The sequence below is a fragment of the Sorex fumeus genome, unplaced genomic scaffold, assembly GCF_029834395.1.
Source record: "Sorex fumeus unplaced genomic scaffold, SorFum_2.1 ptg000044l, whole genome shotgun sequence".
NCBI classification, from domain to species: Eukaryota; Metazoa; Chordata; class Mammalia; order Eulipotyphla; family Soricidae; genus Sorex; species Sorex fumeus.
This window is the reverse complement of record NW_026606101.1, coordinates 5,197,112-5,220,237: the sequence shown is the minus strand read 5'-3', so window position 1 is coordinate 5,220,237 and position 23,126 is coordinate 5,197,112. Positions and strand designations below refer to the sequence as shown.

The window sequence follows — 23,126 nt, the reverse complement described above, 5'->3', positions numbered from 1 at the left end:
TTAGTACCATCTTTCTAATCAGTGTTCTAATTTTCCTGCTTATCTCAAATATGTATATTTAAATTTGCCCTAATTATGGGGCCAGAGAGATAGCACAGCAGCTTTGGGGCTTGTCTTCTAAGTGGCTTACTCTGGTTAGGTCCCTGGAACAAAATATATATGGTCCCCAAGCACAACCAAGACTGATCCCTGAAGGGCTGGAGCAACAGTACAGCAAGTTTGATCCACGGCATCCCATATGGTCCCCTGAGCACTGCCAGGAGTCATTCCTGAGTGCAGAGCTAGAAGTGACCCCTGAATATCCATCCCCAAGTGTGACCCACCCAAAAAGTTGGGGAAAACAAAAAGTGATCCCTAAGTGCAAAGCCCTGTACACTGCCAGGTGGGACCCAAACCAAAAGCAAAAGCAAACAAATTTGCCTGGATCAGGATACAAATAAGCCCCATAAATTGCAGTGGGGTTGGTTAAGTTTCAAGTATCTCTTAATAGATTCTCCCAGTCTTTAAGTGTTCCTTTCGTTAACTGCAATTTATTTCAGGAGGAGATCAGATTCTCTGTCCTGTAGTTTCTTACATCTGCATTTTATTGCCTGCGTTCTGGCTTGTCACTGAATTTATTCCCTCTCTGTCTTGTACTGACTCTAAAATGGGAATTATACCTTAAACTTTGGTCCAATTAAGATTTTGCATGATGTCTGCCTGCATGGAAAATCACTGTCTAGATCCATTATTTCATTTAAAATTATAATCCCCTATTCATTTTTTTGTTACTCTGATACATATACAGTACATACAGGAGACACCAGCTAGTTTCCAAAATAACATTCTCCAAAAGCGACCATTATTAATAGTTTTTAAGGAACACAATGAAGCTATGTACTTAAATATATGCTAAATGGATTAAACATATGTGCTACATTTTAAATGGCCTGGTTGCTCAACTATGCCTTCTGGGAACCTCTCCAAGAGAGGATCATGACTTTTTGTTTTTGTTTCTGGGCCATACCCGGAGGGCTCCAGGCTTACTCCTGGCTCTGGGCAACATATGTGATATCAGAGATGCAACCAACAAGGGCTGGCTACATGTAAGACCTCACCACCTTGAACCATCTCTTTGGCCCCAGGAGTCTAGGTTCTCTTAACATGAACAAGTTAAAACCAGAAAGAGGAAGGTAAAATAAGCGCTGGTGATAGAATAGATCTAGAGGCAACTGTAAAAACATTGCAGTGTGTGTAGGTTTCATGTGCTCGCAACTCTAGAGACACAGAAAGATACACAAGCAGGTCTGTGTTTATGGCAGGATGGTCTATCAGCTACCACCCCTGGCTTTCTGGTATAACATGTTAGTTTTGTAGGTTTTGGGCGTACTTTGAGATGCTCAGGGCCCACTCCTGGCTCTCAGGGATTACTCCTGGCGGGAATCAGGAGTCCATATGGATGCTGGGGATCGAACCCAGGTTACTCACGTGCAAAGCAAACACCCTACCTGTTGTACTACTGCTTTGGCCCCTGATAACATGTTTCCTGCTCCTACTATATACATTCCCTACCCATTCCTAGATTCAACTATTATTTTTTCAAGAACTCCAAGTTTCTTATAGTGGTAAACAGTAGAAAATATATTCTCAATACTCTTGGGGTACTCAGTATTACTAGCATGTCCACTGTTTCTCAGTCTACTCGGGAGGCAAAAATAGAAGTGCTTGAGTATGTTTAGTGTATACAATTATGTATATACATATGTCAAAATACACCAATATGTTGAATTCAAACTTGACTATGGTACTTTTGCTTCATCAATCCTACATCTGTATCTGTTTTTAACCATGTTGAAAAGCTCAGTTCTCAACAAAGCCAATCTCATTACTCATTTGATTTATCCCACAATATATGCAACTGCTTCAGAAAAACCAAATCATTATGATCTCCTCCAAACATAATTACTAAAAACAATGAAGGGTTTTTGTGTTTCGCCCCCCTCAGAGTTAAATCCCACTGAGTATGCACAGTCAAATTATAGAGCTATAAACGTATAGAATAGGTGTCTTTTTTGCAGTGTAGTATTAGTAATTATGCAACTACTTTCTGCTAATATAGGATTGGGCAAAGGAAAAGAAACAGGAACGAGAACTTTTCACCATGAAGAAGGAATCTGCAAATATGAAAAGACAGAAAACTAGCAGAAGTCTATGATGTTAGAATGGATTGGAGGATATCATTATTGGTTAGATCTGTGCCCATGTATACAAATGTCCGTAAAACAGATACAGGATATGCTCATGTTTTTTTTTTTTTAATCTCAATGTTGCACATATGTGCATATATACATACACAAACATATAAAAGCATGTTATATTGTATATATGATTTCTGGTCAATGTCTACTGGAAGAGCTAAAAAAGCAACAGCACTCCAAAACAAAGAATTTAACTTTCAGAGCCTGGCTTCTAAATACCATTATCTATAACAAAGAACTAAGGACAGTTAGACAAATGGTTTAATTTCAGAGCTGGGGTAGACAAAGTATACACTGTTTTGTTTCAGTTTGGGGGCCATACCTGGTGATGCTCAGGGCTTTCTTTTGGCACTGTTAGAGGGACCATGTGTAGTGCTGGGAATCGAACTCTGGCTGCTTATAAGGCAAGAGCTCTATTTGCTGTATTATCTCTCCAGTCCAAAGTACACATACTGAAACCATGCTAGAATATAGGGAAGTATATTCTAGTACATTCTAAAGGATGATGAAAAACTCCAAAACAACCCTTTAACTTGAAAGAGGCTTCCATCAGCTAAGTTCAGGAATACAGGAATATTAACCTATAGTAATAGAATGTAATCCACCAAATATAAAAAAAGCTCATAAATCTCTACTGACAAACTGGAAAAAAAGAGGAAAAAACATTTTTATTTGGAAAACCTAACAATAAAGTGAAAGTAAGAAAAACACTACTTTGCGGGGCTAGAGAGAGAGTACGGTGGGTAGGTGCTTGCCTTACATGCCGCCAGCCCAGGTTCAATCCCTGGCACCCCATATGATCCTTGGAGCACTGCCAGGAGTGGCCCCGAAAACAAAAACAACGAGAAATCACTACTTTGCAACAATCAGAGATTACTAATTCAGGCAAAAATAATCAATGGAAATCAACTAGTGAGATACTGTGGGACAGGGTATTATTGTCATTATGATTTTGGTATCACTGTATCACTGTCTTCCCGTTGTTCATTGATTTTCTTGTGCGGCCCCAGCAATGTTTCCATCGTGAGACTTTGTTGTTACTGTGTTTGACATATTGAATACCTCACGGGTAGCTTGCCAGGCTTTGCCATGCGGGGGAGATATACTGGGTAGCTTGCGGGGCTCTCCGAGAGGGGCGGAGGAATCGAATTTGGGTCGGCCATGTTGGCTGTATGCAAGGCAAATGCACTACCCGCTGTGCTATCACTCCAGCCCATAACTTTGGTGGAAAGCCTTATCCATCTGCATTTTGGGGTCAATCCCTGCTCTAGGTTTGGGGACAGCACCTGGCAGTGCTTGGTGAGCCATGCGGTATCAGGAATCAAATTCAGGCCTCCCACATGCAAATCCTGCACTCAGTCCATGGAGTGACCTTTCCAAAGCTACTTATTTTAAAGGGAAACATTAACTTTATGTTGGAGAACTTTGGCACATACCAATAAGACATCAAAGTATACACTATCTATCAAATGATCATGCTTCTCCTGGTGTAGTACAGCGAGAGAGACATAACATTTTGGTGGTATTTCTAAGTCTCCAGCCAACCTCTGAGGAAATACAAATGTAAACTGAGGCTCGATCTATAATCCAATGGGTCTCTACTCTTTATTTTCTGTTTTTTTTTTGGGCCACATCTGGCGGAGCTCAGGGGTTATTCCTGGCTCTGCACTCAGGAATTACTCCAGGCAGTACTCAAGGACCATATGGGATGCAGAAAATTGAACCTGGGTCAGCCACATGCAAGGCAAATACCCTGCCAACTGTACTGTCTCTCCAGCTCCAGGTCTATACTCTTTTAAAAACATCAACTCTGTCAAAGAAAAATAAAGACGGAGCATCTAACTAAAAAGATACAAATAATTAGCTCTAATGGGTGATGCTGGGTTGAATCTTATATTGGGGAAACTATCTCTACAGCACTGTTTCTCAATCTTATTTCAACAGAGGTCCCTTTCAGAATTTTTTTCTGCGGCCCCCTGTCCAATAGGTCAGACCACAGTCTTGTATCATGCCCCCATGGAAACTTGGGGCCCATGTTGAGACATGGAAAGAGCATGTAGGAGGCCTGGATTTAAGTCCTGGCCCCACATGAGCCCCCAAGCACTGCTGGTGGCAACCCTCTAAACACAGAGTTTAAGTGGCCCCTGAGCACTGCTGTGCATGGCCCCCTAAAACAAAATCTACTGAAAGAAATAATGAAATTCGGATATGAACTGTGGATGGTAATTCTGAGAACTACGTAAATGCAAATCCTTGGGGCTGGACAGAGAGCACAGCAGGCTAAGGCTCTTGCTTTGCATGCAGCCGACCTTTTTATGTACCCCCAGTACCACATACAGTCTCCGAGCACCAGCGTATACTCTGGATAAAGGGGAGACTTAAGCTGTCAAGTGAAATGGTCTCGAGTCTAAATATAAGACAGATGTTTAAAGTAATCTCTACTTTGGAGTCCTGCTGTGCACTTGATGTCTCACTAGTTTCTACGATTTCGTTTTGCATTTTAGGAACAGAAATCTTCTCCATCATATCCCCAATAAATTAACCACAATAAGCTGGGAAAGGAAAGAAAAAGTCACTTGGCAAAATGCTACTTTGATTCTATTCTATGACAAATAAAAAAAAAAACCCACTGTACTCCAGTATCATGTACTGGTAAGTTTATTTTTCACAAATTGAAGAAGCGAACACGCTGTTATGATAATGAGATCCAGGCGACTGCGGCTAGAGAATAAAAGCGGCAAACAAGGAAGCAGGGGAAGGTGGAAGTGAGTTTTGTGGTGCTGAACTGGCCCAGAAATCTCACCACTGGTGGACAGACCCAAGCAGATGCAGATAGATGGTCGATGACAGCTTGGGTCTGTGTTCCTAGCTATTTCCTAGCTCTTGCCGCAAAGAGGGTTCAGAAGCAAAAGTACTCCGGTAGCAGGGGGGACACAAAATGGTTTTCTAAATTCCATCCTTGAATAAAAGAAACTGAAAATCCTTGAAGAAACGGTCATCTCCCTGGCCATGGCAGAAAACTGTGACACGAATCTAAATACCCAATGCTTCTAGAAAGGAGGAAAATGTTCAAGAACTGATGGGAGGTGGCAAAAGGAATTAAGCGCCAACTTGAAAGGCCTCCCAACAACTACCTGTGAGCAACAAACGCGAGTCGTGGGAAACCACCCGTAAGACCGAGTCCATCAGGACACAAACAAATAAACAGGACAGTTGTGCATTCCTTATAGGATTTCAAACAGTAAATAGAGGAAGGACTGACATAGAAAACTGCCACCAAAACTACTACCAAAATAAGCAAATGCCATGGAAATAATTACAGAAGGCAAAAAAAAAAAACAAAACAAACCAAAAAAAAAAACCAAAAACCCACCTACCGATGGATGCTAAACTTAATGCGCAACAATACAATGAGAAACGGTATTTGGTGTTGTTTCAAAACATCTCCTCTGAAAATACTATTTGAAAGGTAAAAACAGTTTTCAATTGGAGACACCTTCGAATGGAAAGCCAGGCACCCCACTAGGATGTACTCAGATGCATGGGGCATCTCAGCTCACCTCCTCTTGCCAAAAAACGCACAACCCTGAATCTGAAGCACAAGAAAACTCAGGCAAACACAAACAGGGTCTATTTTAGAAGACCCTTTCAATAGTCACAGTTCCAAAAGAAGAGTGACAGAGAGGGGCTGTCAAAGCTAAGAGGCTGACTCCTGACAGAAACACAGAACACTGGGAGGGAACGAGGTTTCCAGGACTTATCAGACCATGGTCAGACAAAGTGATGACATGAAGGGACCATAGAAATCTGTCCTCCGTCACGAAGTTTAAAATGATTTCAGCATGTGAAGGTTCTTTTTTTTTCTTTCCCTTTTTGGATCACACCCAGCTATGCTCAGCTGGCTCTGCACTCAGGAATTACTCTTGGTGGCACTTGGGGGACCATATGGGATGCTGGGGATTGAACCTGGGTCAGCCACGTACAAGGCAAATGCCCTACCCACTGCACTATTGTTCGGGCCTCAGCACGTCAAGTTTTTAACAGTGAATTTTGTTCTAAAATTCTAGAAATACTGAGAATGATTCAAGTCAAATATTTTATCTATTTAAGTTTTTTCTTTGCAGGGGGCACACCCAGTGATGCTCAGGGGGGTTACTCTAGTGATGCTCAGATTGAACTAGGATTGGCCATGTGTAAGGCAAGTGCCTTACCTGATGTACCATCTCTCTGGCCCCATCAAGTCAAATATTTTTGAAAGGCATCTTCAGTAAAACTACTGTCTCTGTCACTTCTATCCTATTCCCTTACTTCCTCTATAAGTAACCATTTAAAAATAAAGGTTTTACCTCCAATCTTCCCCTTGAAGGTAAGGCATGCGCAGGATACAGCTGTGCTCACAGCTTTTTAGATAAATGCTAAGTATACATATAGTATAGCATAGCATACTACATGCAGCTTTTCCACAGCTGCTTCTTTTTAAAGCTCAACAATATATTCAGGAGATGATTTCACAGACGTATGTAAAAATATATTTCTCACTCTTTTATGAGAGCTGGAAAGACTATAGTTTAGTCAATCAGTCCTCCATTGCTAGACAACTGAACTGTTTGTTATGCTTTCTTCCGGTATCCAGAGTTAGAGTAAATACTATTGGAAAAGGAGTTTATGAATCCTCTTGTATATAAAGCAGGTGAGGGACAGAGAGATAGTGCAGCAGGTAAGGCATTCATTTGCCTAGAACGCAACTGGCCCAAGCTCAATCCCTGGTACCACATATGGGCCACTGAGCACCGCCAGGAGTGATTCCTGAGTGCAGAGTCACGGGGACGCCCTGAGCACAGCTGGGTGTGGCAAAAAAAAAAAAAGCAAGTAAAATAAAGGAAGTAATCCAAGTAAGAAACAAGGTTTACGGACAGATCAAACTGCAGAAACAGGTGGCCATACATAATGACAATAGTTTTCTTTTTGTGACACATGTGTTGTCTGAAATATCAGAAGGGAGATGAAGATGCATTCTGATGAACAGAGGTGGGCGGCAGACCTCACTCACTGTCATTACAATCTCCACAGTCCTTTTCTCCTCATGACAGGACCCTGTTTCTTGCACAAGGCGGTGTAGAACTAAAGCCATTTGCAGAAACCCAGGGCGGGTCAGGAAACAGAGTTCTGGACAATGAAGTGCAGATGGCTGGGGGTATCTGGAAAGCCGTTACACCAGGCCTACCTTCCTGACCGTTCTAGCTTGGACCCAAGAGAACGAAAGCCCCCTTCGCTGGGAAGCTGGAGGAGAAACAGGAGAAACCCAGGACGCTGAGGACATGAGCCCTGAACTACCCATCTCTGGCCTCTGAACTGAGAAAGGCAAAGTTCTGTTGAGGGCCTGTTACAATCAGGAGATGAATTTAAATGGCCAAGATGACTGATCTGAAAGATAACAGGGTGAGTCTCATCACATACTTGTCATTTTACCATCAAATCTAAAACAGTTAACCACACATCATTTTCCTACGAAAACTCACCCATAACACAAGTGAGACAGAAACATACGGAGCAAGGGTGGTGACTGAGATGCAGTCTAAATGAGATATTAGCAAAAGTATATACACAAAAACTTCTGAGTAGGCCAGAAGTGAAGGGCCCATTTGGTAAAAGCCCCCTTTTGGGGGCAATATGTAGCCCCAGTGCTTTTCTGTATGATCTGCAGACTCAAAGCCCTTTTTCCATGCTATAAATTTAAGGTGAACAAAGACTCAAGGGAAACAAGTAATAATGTTCAGAAAATTGAAAAACAACAATATAAACAAGGACAGATCTGAGAGACCGCAATGAGCAGCTGAGTGACTCAATTTCCTGAAGCCGGGCAGTTTTCAGATGGATTATGGCCCTCAATTTACTACTGTATTGTCAGCCTGAAGCCCAAAATGTGTGAAAGCTTCTTAGAGTACCTTTACCATCATGTGAAAATGCACACAGTACAAAGAACGAGTGTACTATTGATACTCTCTCGTCCCTTACACTACTTTTCCGTTACTCGACTACATTATTCTTTTCAAGAAAACATTGTCTCTCGGTGCAGTCTAAACCAGGTATCAGCAGACCATGTGTTGCCATACTTGCCCTGGCCACCCTCAAGCAAAAGCATGTGCCCATCTCTCTTCTATTGTATTTTTAAAGTATACATTCACTAACGTTTTAAAATACAATTGTTCCTTAATGAAAATCTGTAATAATCAGAGAGGTAAAAAAAATTTTTTTAGCTGGGGAGATAGGGTTGCTGGGTGTATGCCCTGCACGGGTGGGCCCCGGGGATAATTCCAGGCTCCTGAGCACTGTCAGATGTAACCCTGAAAGCCTCAAAACCTCAGTGGAGTGCCTCTAGGCCAACCCAGTTGACATAGGAGTCATTCCTGGGGGCTCCTGACAAGGTTTCGGGAGAGATTTCTTCCCTCCAAATTACCTAGAGCTCCACCCAAACCCACTGATTTTTGGCAAGTTGGTACGATTTTCCAGCCCATTATCTACGCACAAATATTTTATTTCAACCTCAGCAAATTTCCATTTCTCCTGGCACTCTAGAAGTCTGCATCAAGAAACCACCTCGTCATGGCGAGGGGAGTTGGGGTCCACGTGGGGGTGAGTTGGGAGCCTGTGCAAGCTGGCCAGCCTGATGATCAATTTCCTCTGCAGGCCTATTACCCAGAATCTCAAATCTCCATCTCAAATATTCCATCTTGGGGTAAGGCTGCGTTCCTTCTAAAAATGCGAATGCTGAGAACTGGCTCAGATACCTGTCCACTGAACGCCTGTGGGCATCCTCTCATTGTCCCAAACCAAGGCCCCCAGTACTCCTACTTTCCAGGGGCCCCAGTCACGGTGAGGGTCAGGCAGTCAAAAGCTACTGCAGTGAGAACAGGAAGGGGAGAGAGTGGACGGCAAGGGGGAACGGGGGCTTTGGGGTAGCAGGGAAAGGAGCAGGGAGTGAACAAGGGAGGACGCTCGGAAGAGAGGCAGGAGAGCGCTCAGAATGACCGCTGGGGTTGGGACGGGCTGTCTGGCTATAGTCACTTCTCTGATGGCCATGCTGTTCATTCCTTCTTCCTCCACAACACTCTTCCTCCTGGTCTCCTAGTTCCAGATCCTTCCTCGCTTTCAACTCTGCTCTGAAGTCACTAAGAGAAGCCTTTCTAGCTGTCCCCTCAACGAAGGGACCACCTTCTCTCCTCCTTTTCCTCTTCTACTTTATTTCTTGATAGTAAGAATCTCTGTCTACAGTTATCCCTGCCTCCCGCATTCTCCCCCCCTAAAATTGAGAGCTTTGTGGCAGCATTACCTGTCTTGCATGCTGCAGTGTCTCTCTGGAACATCATACAATGCCTGTGACTCAGCAAAGACGCACCCAAGAACTGGACTTGGCTTTCCCTTTTTTTGGGGGGGAGGGGTGCATTGACGTACTACCTGCCTTAACCTGGGTGTCATGCAAACCCCACGCACACCCTGCTGCAGTGGAAAAACCAGGCCGGCATCTCGCTCCGCTGGGCCTCTCCATTGAAGGCTTTCCCTGAGAAAAGCTTAGGTAACAACTCGATATTTCCACACACATGCACACTTAGGGATGGTCTGGGGCAGGGAGAGGAGCTCCTGGCTGCTGGCTGCAGGGAACATGATGAGGCGTCATAGCACTAGCATCGTCCTCCTGAGCCCTAGGGAACTGTGCCTTCACTTTACTGGTCAGGGCGCAGGGCTGACAGGGGACAGTGCTGCGAGGCTGCCAAGGCCAATGCGGCCGTCAGCCCTATTCCCCCCATCCTTGATACTCAGAGACCATCTCTAGGTGAGCCAGTCTAACCCCTCCGGCTCCTTCCCTCCATTCCATAAGCGTGCCCGACCCGAACGGGGCAATACAAGGTACACTCGATACAAGGCATACTCCAAGTCTGACCTTTGCCCCTGGCCCTCTGGCTTGTGGAAGGCAGGGAGTGTTTCCCTGGTGGGTGAGCAACCAGGGCCACCGGTGCTCTGCAGACACAGTGACAGTTCTGAGAATGTAGAGGAAAGCCCGAGGAAGCCAGATGTAGGCTCCAGGGTGAGTGGAGCTAATCCTCCCTCCCCACTAATTAACCCTCACACCTGAATCCTCCACTGGACTCCTGCCTCTGTGTCTTAATTAGTTCAGATCTAGTCGAGGGGGGGATACAATTTATGGGACTAAGAGACCAAAGGGAAAAAGTATGTGACATTCAATGTTATTAATTATTCCTTTAACAAAGACCTGATTTTTTTTTTAAAGTCTATAGCACGTCCTAAGCCTTTAATTCTGTCCCCAAAGCACAAAAACCCCAGCAAAAGAATCAGCAGAGAAGCCTGAGGTTCCTTAAGTCATAGGGAAAGTACCTAAAAAGGAGATGCAGCTTCCCAACCGGCTGCCTTTCCAGAAGGTGCCGTTCTCCCAGCCTGACACTGTTTCTGCTCGTGCCCTGGACTCAGGCCCGTGCACCAAGTCCTCGTCCCTATGCAGGCTGCTTCTCGTTCATGGCGCTTGTCCAGAATGAAGAGGAAACAGCGTGTCTGGGGCAGTCGCTGCTCTCTGGGGGCCACAGCAAACCTCTGCAGAATCTATGACCCCACAGGCAGCACATTCTCTGACATCTGAACTGGGGCAGGGCTGAGGCCCTCTTGGAGATAGGGTCTTCTTTTCCACAACCTCTGATATTTCCACAGGCACTATGTATGCCATCCACCCCTACAGTCACATTCATCTCCCGAAGAAAATGCAAACCTCTCACCCTGAGTACGCATTATGGTTCTTCAAAAATCTTATATGACTGCAGATGACCAAAAACTTCCCCTCATTTACCAAACACTCACTGTCACTGTCACTGTCCTCCCGTTGTTCATTGATTTGCTCGAGCGGGCCCAGTAATGTCTCCATTAGAGACTTTGTTGTTACTGTGTCTGGCATATCGAATATGTCACGGGTAGCTTGCCAGGCTCTGCTGTGTGGGCGAGATACTCTCGGTAGCTTGCCGGGCTCTCCGAGAGGGGCGGAGGAATCGAACTCGGGTTGGCCATGTTGGTTGCGTGCAAGGCAAACGCCCTACTGCTGTGCTATCGCTCCAAACACTTAACGATAGGTAAATAGACTTTGGGGAAAGTACACGCCAGAGTACCAGGAGATCATCTGGTTAAATACTTTCCTCTGTTACCGTTAAGAATGCATCTCATGTAGACTATAGACTGAACATGATTGCCACTCAATGTCTCTTGCAAACCACAGCACTCAAAAGAGAGAGATAACAAAAGGGACGCCCTGCCACAGAGGTAGGGTGGAATGGGGGGATGGGGGTGGGTGGGAGGGATGCTGGGATTGGTGGTGGTGGTGAATGGGAACTGGTGAGGGATGGGTATTCGATCACTGTATAACTGAAACCCAAGCACAAAAATCTGTAAGTCTACAACTGTACCTCATGGTGTTTCACTAATAAAAATTTAAGGAAAAAGAAAAAAAAAAAAGAATGCATCTCAGGACTAGAGAGAGAGAGAGAGAGAGTATAGCAGCAGCTGGGGTGCTTGCATTGTGTGGCATATGGTCCCCTGAGCATCACTAGGAGTGATCCCTGAGAGCAGGCAGTGTGGCCCCAAAACAACGGCAACAAAACTCTAAACCAATACAGAACACAGTTCACCTATTTCACAACTGATTTCGCTGCAGCCTTGAGAACCACGGGATGGTCGTCAGGAGTCTGTCTTCAAACTCTTTTCTACAGCTTATTTATAGCACCTGGACACGAGGGCAAATGGCAATGAGGATGTGTGACGGGGCAGTGTTCCCTGGGTGGTCTCCAGCCCCCTGCTCTGCTCCCACATTGGGCGAGCACACAGAACCTTGCTCTACGCTCTCTCTCTGCGGGAGAACCTGGACCCCTCACCCTCCCGCTGCAGCATCTTCACAGCCCACGAATCTCTCTCTCCAGAACTAGTGACCTAATTCCCTGCCACAAAAGTACACTCTTCCAGTGTGCGCAGACACTTCAAAATAAAGGGCCGGGCGGCTTCCTCTCTTCCAGCCCGTGTGTCCTCCCGTGAACGTGTCTCTCGCTTGTCTCTATGCTTGCTTTCTCTTTTAAGCTCGTGTCCTGTATTTCTTGAACATGTATCTCTTGAACATGTATTTCTTTCCTTCACCTTAAGTTTCACCCAACAAAATTTATCTTGCTTCACTATTTCACCTCCTCTTAAAATTCTTTTCTGCGAAGAAAGGTGAAGGACCGGAAGGCCAATGCCGAGGTTAGGAATGAGTTCCTTTTCCTACGAAGAGCAATTCCTCATTGCAGCCCGCGTCCGTGGCTCCGCATAATCGGATCACAGGGATTATTCCCCATGCCACGCAGCAGAGCAAGTGCACTTCAGGTGTGGCTGTCTAACGGCTGCCTCGTGGGGCTCACACAGGATGTAAACACCTGTGTTCTGTAAGTGCTCGCAGCCAACTTGCCGAGTTCTGACCCAAGCTCTGTTGAGCAGACGTGGGAGCACTCTTCTCGAGTCTACCTCCCTTGGTCCTCACTTCACAGAGCCGTGGGCAACAGAAATTCACAGAAACTTTCCTGCTGGGTCTTTGGGTTCTTACCTGGTGGTGCTCAGGGCTCACTTCTGGGAGGCTCAGGGGACCATCCAGGGTACAAGGCACTGAACCCATGTTTGATGCATGCAATGTGAGCACCTTATATGCAGTACTATCTCTCCAGCCTCCCCACAACCCTTCTCTGGGTCATTTTTACTGTGATAAAATTTCCAGGACATAGAGTTCATTGCCTTAATCACTAAAAAATAAATAAACAGAAAGGGTAGTTTGTAAGTTATGAGACTTCAAAAACAACTAAAAAGAGCAGAAATCAGTGGCAGAGAACTGAGAAGTAGTCAGTTGGGAATAGAGGAGTAGAGGAACTGACTGGACCTGGGCCTTGGCAATGCCATCCACCATCACCGAGGTCCTCACTCATTTACCTTTTGGGGCATCTTGGTACAGCTCCCACCCTGGAGCACCGAGCATGGTAGACTCTGTTTCTTCACTCAAGTGGAGTGTGGCAGAAGTTCAGAAATGGACTCAGCATACTAAAGACCTTGCCACTATTTAAATTTGGTTTGGGATTATACCAGTATTCCTGTTTCTCTTTCCATTCCTTAGAAATGGACACTAAAAACAGATATGCTGGAAGCTTTTCCCTCCCTTCTCCGCAGACTCTAATTCAGGATAGTTCCATCTAGCTGCTCTGCATACAAATCAATTACCCTGATGAATTCACCTCACTCATCAAGCCCCAATGCCTTCCATTTCTGGCATTGCGCCTATGCAATTACTAGTATTATCTAGCCTTTACTTACAGGCCTCTGGTCATATCCTGTCTCCAAAGGTCTTCAAATGCCAGCCCCATACTTCTAATTCCCCTCCTGGAAATTCCTGCAGATGTGGTCAGATAACACGGTTTCAAATTGCCCGTTCAATTTCGGTCCCTTCTATTATGATACATGGTGAACACGGTAAAGCAGAACAAAACTTTACAGCAAAGACTCATAAGCTCTTCTGCCCTGGAGTCAGCAGACTTCTGTAACTGTGCATGTTTTAGCTCTGGACCATGAAGTCTCTATTATATCCAAGTGGGCATGGCGTACTCTAAAACAACTATTCAAAAATGAGACTGCTAGACTATGGGCAATAGTTTCCCGCCCCTGGACCTAGTATCGCAATCCTAATTAGATATGTGCTGGTGACGTGATCAAGTGCTTGTGCTTTAAATGCCGAGGATGTTAATCTGTTTAAAATTGGCCGTTTTAAAATTGGTTCTTTTAAAACTGGCCATTCACTGTAGCAATTCTTTCATCCAAGTATCACCTCACTAGTATGAATCCCAATAAAAATTTGTCTTCTCCCCAATTTTCTTTTGCGTTAGAAGAACCACAATGCCACACAATTTCTTTCAGGGTAAATTCCCTCTCTTATGGGTTTTTGCCAGTTGCTACCAATCTGATTACTTAAAGCACACTAACTTTTGCGGAGTAGACTGCTTTCTCTCCAACAAATTTTACTTGAAAGCCCATTACATAAAAAAAAAACAATAAAAGAATATTTCAGTGGGAGCTGGGCAGGAAAGGTCAAGTCGCCCTCAGTTTTCACCCCATTCCCTGTGTTCTGTTGCTTGCAGTGACCCCCTCTAGGTGGTTTCTTCAACGTGAGACAAGTGCCTCCAAACTTCTATCACCTGTATCATGAAAAAGCTTGTGTCTATTTGGTTTTTGATTCTGACAGAGGTCACACCCATAGGTTTCAAGGGGGCCACGTGGTGCCAGGATCAAACTTGGGGCTATGCTCTCGCTAAATGTGTGCTCTACCCCGGGGGCTGGCTGTCTCCCTGACTCCAAAAAAGGCTTTGACTACCCCTCACCCTTCCAGTTGCAAGTTTCCAAGATAATATTAGACAAATGTGCCAAGCTAGAGGAATACTCACTCAGTGCTCTACCTTTTAGCCATATCCCTGGCCTTGAAGAATAAACACTCAGGATAAAAATCATCGCTGGTGCCAGAGAGATGGTACAGCAAATCAGGTTAGATTCCTGACCCCACATGGTCCCCGGAGCCTGGCCAGGAGTAATCCCTAAGCACTGAGCCAGGAGTAAAACCCTGAGCACTGCCAAGTGTGGCCCCCGAAACAATAACGACAAATCTACCACCACTGGTAATGATTATAAACCAGTCTCTTTACAAGTTAGAATCTTTGAAATGGATTTATTTTCCAATCTGGCTATATCTTTTACTATTTTCACTCTGAAATGGGGTTGCTCAAGAACTCTGAAGCTTTTTGGTTCATGCACACTTTTTAAAATGTATCAACTCCAATCTTTGTAACAGCGTTCTAAAGTCCCGTTATTTGATGTGGTTAAAACTAGAAGACAATCTTCAAATCTACTGCAGTGGGCACACACAAACTCTGATCTGCTACACTGGACAGCGGCAGACCTTGAGGGTGCACCTGCCTTCCCTGTTCAGTGCCAAGACACAGTTCAGAACACAGGACAGCTGAGTGACCGGGTGAAAACTGCCAGGATCAATCTATACATCAAGGATCAGAAAACCTGCCACCTTGACTATTTATTTACTCTGATACAAATTAAGTTCTATTCTGTATTTGGGGGTTACGACTGTGCAGTACTAGTTGAACAAAAGTGAAAGGAAAGAAACACTCTGGTTAACAGGAGGCTCAACATTCCATTGACTATTCATTTGGCTGCGGCCCCTGCCTGAGGCCCTCTACCTGCCCTCTGCAGGGTACCAGGCCACGGAATAAATCTGACAGGTCCCCACCAGCCAAGTCAGGCTCTGTCACGATGTCCCGGGATTCAGGGCCCCCCTGAAGCAAACAGCAATCATCCTGATGGTTACCTGCAAGTCATTTTGCGGGTTCCAGTCTGAATCAAATATGATGCAGGTATCGGCAGCTGTGAGATTGATCCCCAGGCCTCCCGCTCTGGTGCACAGGAGAAAGACAAAGCGGTCTGAGTCTGGCTTACAGAACCGGTCGATGGCTGCCTGGCGCAGGTTTCCCCGTACTCGCCCATCGATCCGCTCATAGGTGTATCTGAGGGGACCCAAACGAACGAGAGCCCAGGTGTTAATCATGACTGCAAAAAGAGAATGGCAAACAACGCAAGAAGCTGCTGACGGCCTTAAATCCCGCACATGTGAATTTGGACCAAAAGACTCCCCCGCCCTCATATATACACATACATGCAGCAGGGACAACATAACTGTACCGCAAAACGTCTCCACCCCCGAAACGGCAACCAAAGCGTCACGCCAGTCATAAACTCAGGAGCACGAGACAGTACTATTGACGTAAGGCATCAATCCCCATGACCCAAGCAATTTAGTCTGGTTCCCCCAGTTTTTACTTGCAAAAAGTCTAATAACACCAGCAAGCAAATAGAAGCTTCAACCACCTGCCCTCCTCCCCCCTACCCCCTACCCCCCCAAACCCTTAGCAGTGCTCATCACAGGAGGCGAGGCAGAGGCAGCTCTAGCTGCTCTTGGGGAAAGTGAGAACAGGAAGCAGGCTTTACCTTCAGCCAGGCTTTCTGCATCCTGGCTGGTCTTTCCTGACCTAACAGATTCTCCAAGGTTTAGAGGTACAAACGCAACACGTTTATACCTGAGTTTATGCAATGTCTCTGGGCAGTATATTGCCAATGAAACAGGAACAAATCACAAGAAAGGTTTTGAGTTGTTGTCAGGGAAACAGAAGAATTTTTAGAGAAAAATACAGTGAAGAATTTAATAAAGCTGAAGATCATGAAGAAGGTCCAGATCTGACTGTGTTTTGGAACACTGAACAGTAAGGATGGACTCATTCATTGACAGTGGGGCTATATAAACAGCCTCCAAAAAAGCAGAATGAAGACATCTCAAAAATTAAAAACAGAACTATCATACGTTCCAGCAAGTCCAGTCATTGGTCTCTATCCCAAGAGCACAAAAAGAGAAATTCAAAAACATACATGCACGTCAGTGTTCACTGCACTGCTATTCACAGTGCCCCAAATCTGGAAACTAGCCAAGTGCTCTGTGACACGGGGGTAGATAAGATGTGTAAATGTATGCACAATGGAATACTACTCAGCTATAAGAAAGGATGAAATTTTGTTACATCACAGAAGAGGCTGTTACTTAAGGAAGTCAAAAGGAGCAAGACCATTATCAGATGACCTGACTCAGAGGTGGAATACACAGAAGACAAGAAAATAGACATTATCTAATAAAAATGAATCCTTACATGATAGCCACAGGACTGAGGTGACCAAGGGGCGGTGGCATGGACAGGAAGGGTTCTGCAGACACAGGTGTCATGAGAGATATGGTACTTTGGTGGTGGATATGGAACAGTCAACAATGTACCTTTAGAACACAAACATTTACACTCTTACAAAAAAGCACTGTTACCTCAGTCATAATACTGATAATATGTCCATGTGAAAGAAAGAAGGTCAAAAAGCAGGTTGAAAGTAGGGAACAAAGGAAAGAGCAAAAAATGGAACTCCTTGGGCCACACCGTTACCTGTTCCCCCACTGAGAAAACACCAGTGGTATCTATCTGACAAGAAATAAGCAACCAACGCAATTAAAGTATAGCAGCAGTTTGGACAGCCACCAAGTCTTACTCATTCCCTGACAACAAATGAAATGACAAAAGTGATACGATCCAAATTATGACCAACAAAAACTAACTAGCAAAGTAAACAGAAACACTGAGAGAAGAAGAAAAAAAGTCATCCCGAACCTATCAACACCTAAGAACATGAATCCCGACAAAGATACAATCAGCAGCCTAGAAAACAAGTAGTGCAGGCATGCGACCTCTGAAACTTCAGATAAATAGCCAGAAAGAGAATGAAGAGGGGCATTAAAGGGAAGATGGCTTACACGGGATGGCTCCATAAACTAAACTTGGCTCAGGGCTGCAGCGATAATACAGCAGATAAGGCACTTGCCTAGCACAAGGCCGACCCAAGTTCAATCTCTGGCACCCCACACGGTCCCTGAAGCACTGCCAGGAGTGATTCCTGAGTGCAGATCCGGGGTAACCCGAGCATCCGGATGTGGCCCAAGAATAGAAACAAAACAAAACCAACTAAACTGGGCTTGATATTCTTGACTGTCCCAAGAAAAAGGAGGGAAAAATCAAGTAAGATAATTCGCTCCCAAATCCAGACCTACTCAGTGTAAGTGAGGGGAGCAAAGAAAGAACCGAGACTGAAAATCATGGCTTCCTCCACAAAGCTGCAGGAATCCATGCCAGGAATTACAGGTAGAGATGCCAACTGAGACTAAAGCCTGTGGGGCCAGATTCGCTGACAAAACAGGTAGTGCAGTAGAACAGATTTGTCACAGAGGCACAATCTTGTGTTGTGAGATAAAAGCTGAGGGTTAGATGTGATTATCATTATTACCAACTACAGCTACAGGCAGGACTAATGGCCATCTCTATGCCAGGCACAGTGGTCCATGCTTTCTCACAACCATCCCATAAAGTCATACACTGTTAAAACTTGGGTCCATCTGATCGTTCTACACTCCTAACCAGTTTGCTTGACGGCCTTCATGTTGCCTCCTACATTTAAACACAGTAGTCCAGAGAGATATCCATAAAAACTTAGAAGGGAAAATTAATAAATCAATGAGACCCTAAGAAACTTGTAACTCTGGTAGAAAGTGAGAGCAGAAGTGGAAGGACCTGCGTCCTGAGCATCTCCATGAGGCTCCTCGCCAGAGTCTGGTGTGGCCTGTGATGTGGAGGGAGCAGCGCAGGGCTGAGATTTGATTCAGCAACGCAGGGGCCAGAGGGCTAGTGCAGCAGCAGGTTGGGCAGTTGCCTTGCATGCAACCAACACAGGTTAAATCCTTGGCGTCCTGTACAGTCCCCTGAGCCCACCAGGAGTGATTCTGGGGTGCAGAGCCAGAAGTGACTGCTGGGATGTGCCCCCCCTAAAAAAAAACCACTCAGCAATGGTTCCATGTCGCAGACATGTGAATGAGCATGACTGTAGACAGAGAAGACTCAATGTTCTTCTTCTTCTTTTTTTTAAATTTTTTTGGGTCACAGCTGGCAATGTTCAGGGGTTACTCCTGGCTCTACATGCAGGAATCACTCCTGGCGGTGCTCAGGAGACCATATGGGATGCTGGGGATTGAACCCGAACTGGCTGTGTGCAGGGCAAACGCCCTACCCATTGTACTATCACTCCGGCCACTCCGGCCCCAACTCAATGTTCTTTGACAAGACCATTTACACCACCTGAGAGGAACTAGAGTTCCAAGGATCTGTGCAAAGTGGACCCCAGGCTAATCTTAAGGAACAGGAGAAAAGAGATAGTGATGATGCAACACAACTGTCACCAGGGGGAGGAAGTTGCATAAAATGAGATGTGTTTTGTGAACTCTGGTATAACAGCAGAAACTATACAGGATGACTATAACAGTCTCATTGCATGTTACAGTTAAGTGTTGAGTTTTGAGGAAGTGTGCTTAATGTTTAAGATGTTTAAGAATACAACACTTAAAACATCCAATTCTCAAAAAAAAAAAACGGAGGTGTTGGAGAAATAGGGCAGTGGGCAGGAAAAGTGGGTAGGGCATTTGCTTGGCAAGCAGCTGACCCGGGTTTGATCCCCAGCATCCCATATGGTCCCCAAGCACCACCAGGAGTGATTCCGGAGTGCAAACAGGAGTAAGCCCCGGTTGTGCCCGACCTCCAAATCCAATTATTAAAATTCTTTCGCTCTTTTCCCCTCCCAACCCATTTCTGACCCAGATCCTTTAGCTTTGCCATCATCTCTTGTGAGAGCATGCCATGAAATTAAATGGGAACAAAATCAAACTGACAGCTGGAGAGGCAATGAAACTCAAGAACAAAGAAAATCTTCAGGATTAGTAAGTCTAAAGGAAGAAATCAAACATCATGAAATTTTCTATGCGAAACATCAGTGCAGCAATTAACCCTCTGTGTCAACTGTACTTTAAACAGTTTGAAACTAATTCTGAGTCACTTCCAACTACCAGTGAGAAGCATGTGGCACCCGGGAAAAACTCTATGCTGGGGGAAGGGTGGGAGGAGGGATGAGTTTTGTCACAACAGGAAACGGTGACCTCAGTAGGCCCGAAGGATAATGAACAACTTTCTTGCCTCCCAGCAATAACCAGCTGGTAAACACAAAGAAAAAAATATCCCATTCACAATAGCCATAAAATCCTATGAAATACTTGGGATAAAACCCATGAGAGATAAGTAGAACATGACACCGGCCACGCTGGTTCACCTGATCACCTGCACCTACAGGGGTTCCGGAACATGGTCTACACTTCATAATGCCTATCTGCTCAATGTTGTAGAAAAGGAGTGAGTGCAATGAGCAGTATCATGCTCTCTAATTCTTCAAAGACATCAGTCCTACCCTAGGCAAAAGTCAATCAAAAGCCTAACAAATGGATATACATATAGAAACAAGAGATACGTAATGTGTGTGCAAATGAAAGTGCCCACATCACAAATATTGTGGTATTTTGGCAGTGAGAGCTGTTGTTATCAGATAGATTTAAAAAAAAAAAAAAACCTCTCTGAATTGCATCTCTAGTGTATGTATGAGCAAAAGAATATAAGTGCTTATCAAGATAACAGGAAGAATAGAAAACAGAATATCTTTTTTTTTCCCCTTTATTTTATTTTATTTTTTTTAAAGTTGTAGATTTACAATTTTTTGTGCTTTGGTTTCAATTATACAATGATCAGATACCCATCCCTCCACCAGTGCCCATTTTCCACCACCATGGATAATATCCCTCCCACCCCCATCCCCCCATCCCCCCTGTCTCTGTGGCAGGGCAATCCCCTGTGTTCTCTCTCTCCTTTTGGGTGTTGTGGTCAAAACAGAATATCTTTAATGGGCTGTGTTTTATATGAAAAACTAATCAGAAAGTTGACAGAAAAATAAGACAAAACTGAAAATTCAACTAAATGCCAATTATAAAAATTACAGAAAGACTGACAAATTGGATTAAAGACCTTGATGTCAGACCTGAATCCATAAGGCACGCAGAGGAAAACAGGCAGATTTCTCTCTGACATTCAAGATAATGGCATCCTCGAGGATGAAAACATGAGTGAACAAGCAATTGGAAGCAAAGATAAACAAATGGGACTATATTAAGAAGCTTCTGCACTTCAAAGAAAATGATGACCAGGATACCAAGAGTGGGAGAAGCTGTTTACCCAAAACTCATCTGATAAGGGGTTAATATCAAAGATAAATAAGGCACTGGTAGAACTCTGCAGAAAAAAACACCCAAGCCAAAAAAAAAAAAAAAAAGAAAAGGGGAGAAAAGATGAACAGAAACTTTCTCAAAGAAGAAATACAAAAGGTACATGAAAAAATGCTTTACATCATTAAACATCAGGGAGACGCAAATCAAAACAACACTGAGATACCAACTCACGCCTAGAGACTGGCACACATCAAAAAGAACAAGGAACAACTGGTGCTGGTGTGGATGCGGGAGAAAAGTACGCTTATTGTGTGGGAATGTCGAGTGGTCCAGACTCCTTGGATAACAATATTGGGCATTCCTTTAAAAATCTAGGAACTGAGCTTCCACTTGATTCAGCAACTCCATTTCTCAGAATATACCCTAAGATTCCATTTCCCCATTCCCCAAACTGGAGAAAGACATTTGCATCCCCGTGTTCCTTGCAACACTATCCATAACTGCCAAAATCTGGACACAACCCAAGTGTCCAAGATAGATGAATGGATTTGAAGAAACTAAGGCACACATATACAATGGAATATTACTTGGCCATTAGAAAAGATAGTTGTGAAATTTGCTGCTACATGGAGAGACCTGGAGAGTATCATGCTGAAGTTAGGAGGAGGGAGAGAGACCTACACAGAATGATCTCTCACATGCGGGATTTAAGGAATCATAATGGGGGAATAAGGAATATACAAAGACAGTGGACACAAAGAAAGGAGAACTGGTATTCAGCAGGAAACATGCCACACGAGGGGGACGGAGGACAGGACAGGGCGGGGGCAATGTCTATGGTGGAGGGAAGCGTTCAGCTGGGAAGAGGAGGAGGGGGTGCCGAAAGGGGGTAAAGTGTTGTGCATGTAGCCCTATCAGCAATCATACTGTAAACTATAGTGTAAATACGTATTTAAAAAAAAAAAAAGCGCCTCTCCTAAAAGCAGACAGGTGGAGGCACTGGAGAAGGAATAGGTGTTGAAACATTGTATGCCTGAAATCCAACCATGAATAACTTTTCTAGAGAACAATTCTGAAATACGTATTTTAAAAAAATGTACACAATTTATCTTAAGGAAATACTTTAAAAACATTCACAGGGTTCAGAACAATAGTACAGTGGGTAGGGCGCCTGCCCTGAACGTGGCTGACTTAGGATTGATTCCTGGCGCCCCATCTGGTCCAGTGTCAGGAGTAATCTCTGAACCCAGAGCCATAGTAAGCCCTCCCTGAGCACTGTTGGGTGTGGCCCCCAAACAAAAGAAAGCAAAACCATTAACCAATAGGCTTTCTTTTCAAGCCGAGTTCTTTCTTGAACACAGAGCTTATTGGCCTGCTTTTTCCAACTCTGGAGAAGCCCATGTCTTCTCTCAAACATGTATTTCTCCCTTGAATCAATCATTCAATCAATAATAAAAAATATTCGCAAAGAATGTAAAGGGCTAATTCTTAAGAGCTTTTACAAAGCAGAAAAACTGAAAGCATCCTATAAGACAATACAGACCATCCAATTTAGAGAAAATTGAATAAAGCTTGTAATACATTAAATGAAAATGAGTGACAAAGTAAAAAGTAAAATATGATCGCAATTGAAACAGGTAATGTACGCACGCACAAAGGAAAAATAAAAGACTAAGAAGCACGCAAGTATGAATGAGAACTCTGAGCTGGTGTTGACTGAGGCTATACAAGCTCATATTTTCAAAATAAACTGTATTATAATACCTAAGTAATTTGGAAACAAAATGAATAAAGGGGAAAGGGCATGAAAGAAATGGAGATAATTACACTCAGCAGAAGTCTGTTAGGGGTTAATTGGAGTGTTCTCTATTTTAAAAAAAACAACAACAAAACAAAACTACAAGCTATGGAACAGATCAATAGTAGAGTGGATAGGGTGCTTATCTTGCATGTGCTGACCTGGGTTCGATCCCCAGCATCCCATATGGTCCCTTGAGTCTGCCAGGAGTGATCCCTGAGTGCAGTCCAGGAGTAAGCCCTGAGCACTGCCAGGTGCTCAAGTCAAGCAAAAGTCAAAACAACCTACA

The 23,126-nt window shown here is 44.3% G+C and overlaps 1 protein-coding gene across 4 annotated transcripts in view; it reads right to left on the bottom strand.

Annotated features, from left to right (window-relative positions):
- The window catches only part of CHD6 (chromodomain helicase DNA binding protein 6), a 196,248-nt gene that overhangs the window by 56,435 nt on the left and 116,687 nt on the right, over positions 1–23,126 (bottom strand). For all 4 annotated transcript variants that reach the window (XM_056122088.1, XM_056122086.1, XM_056122089.1 and 1 more), the window contains one exon: positions 15,670–15,865. In XM_056122088.1, coding sequence (XP_055978063.1) covers positions 15,670–15,865 — 196 coding nt within the window. The remainder of the gene's footprint in view (positions 1–15,669; positions 15,866–23,126) is intronic.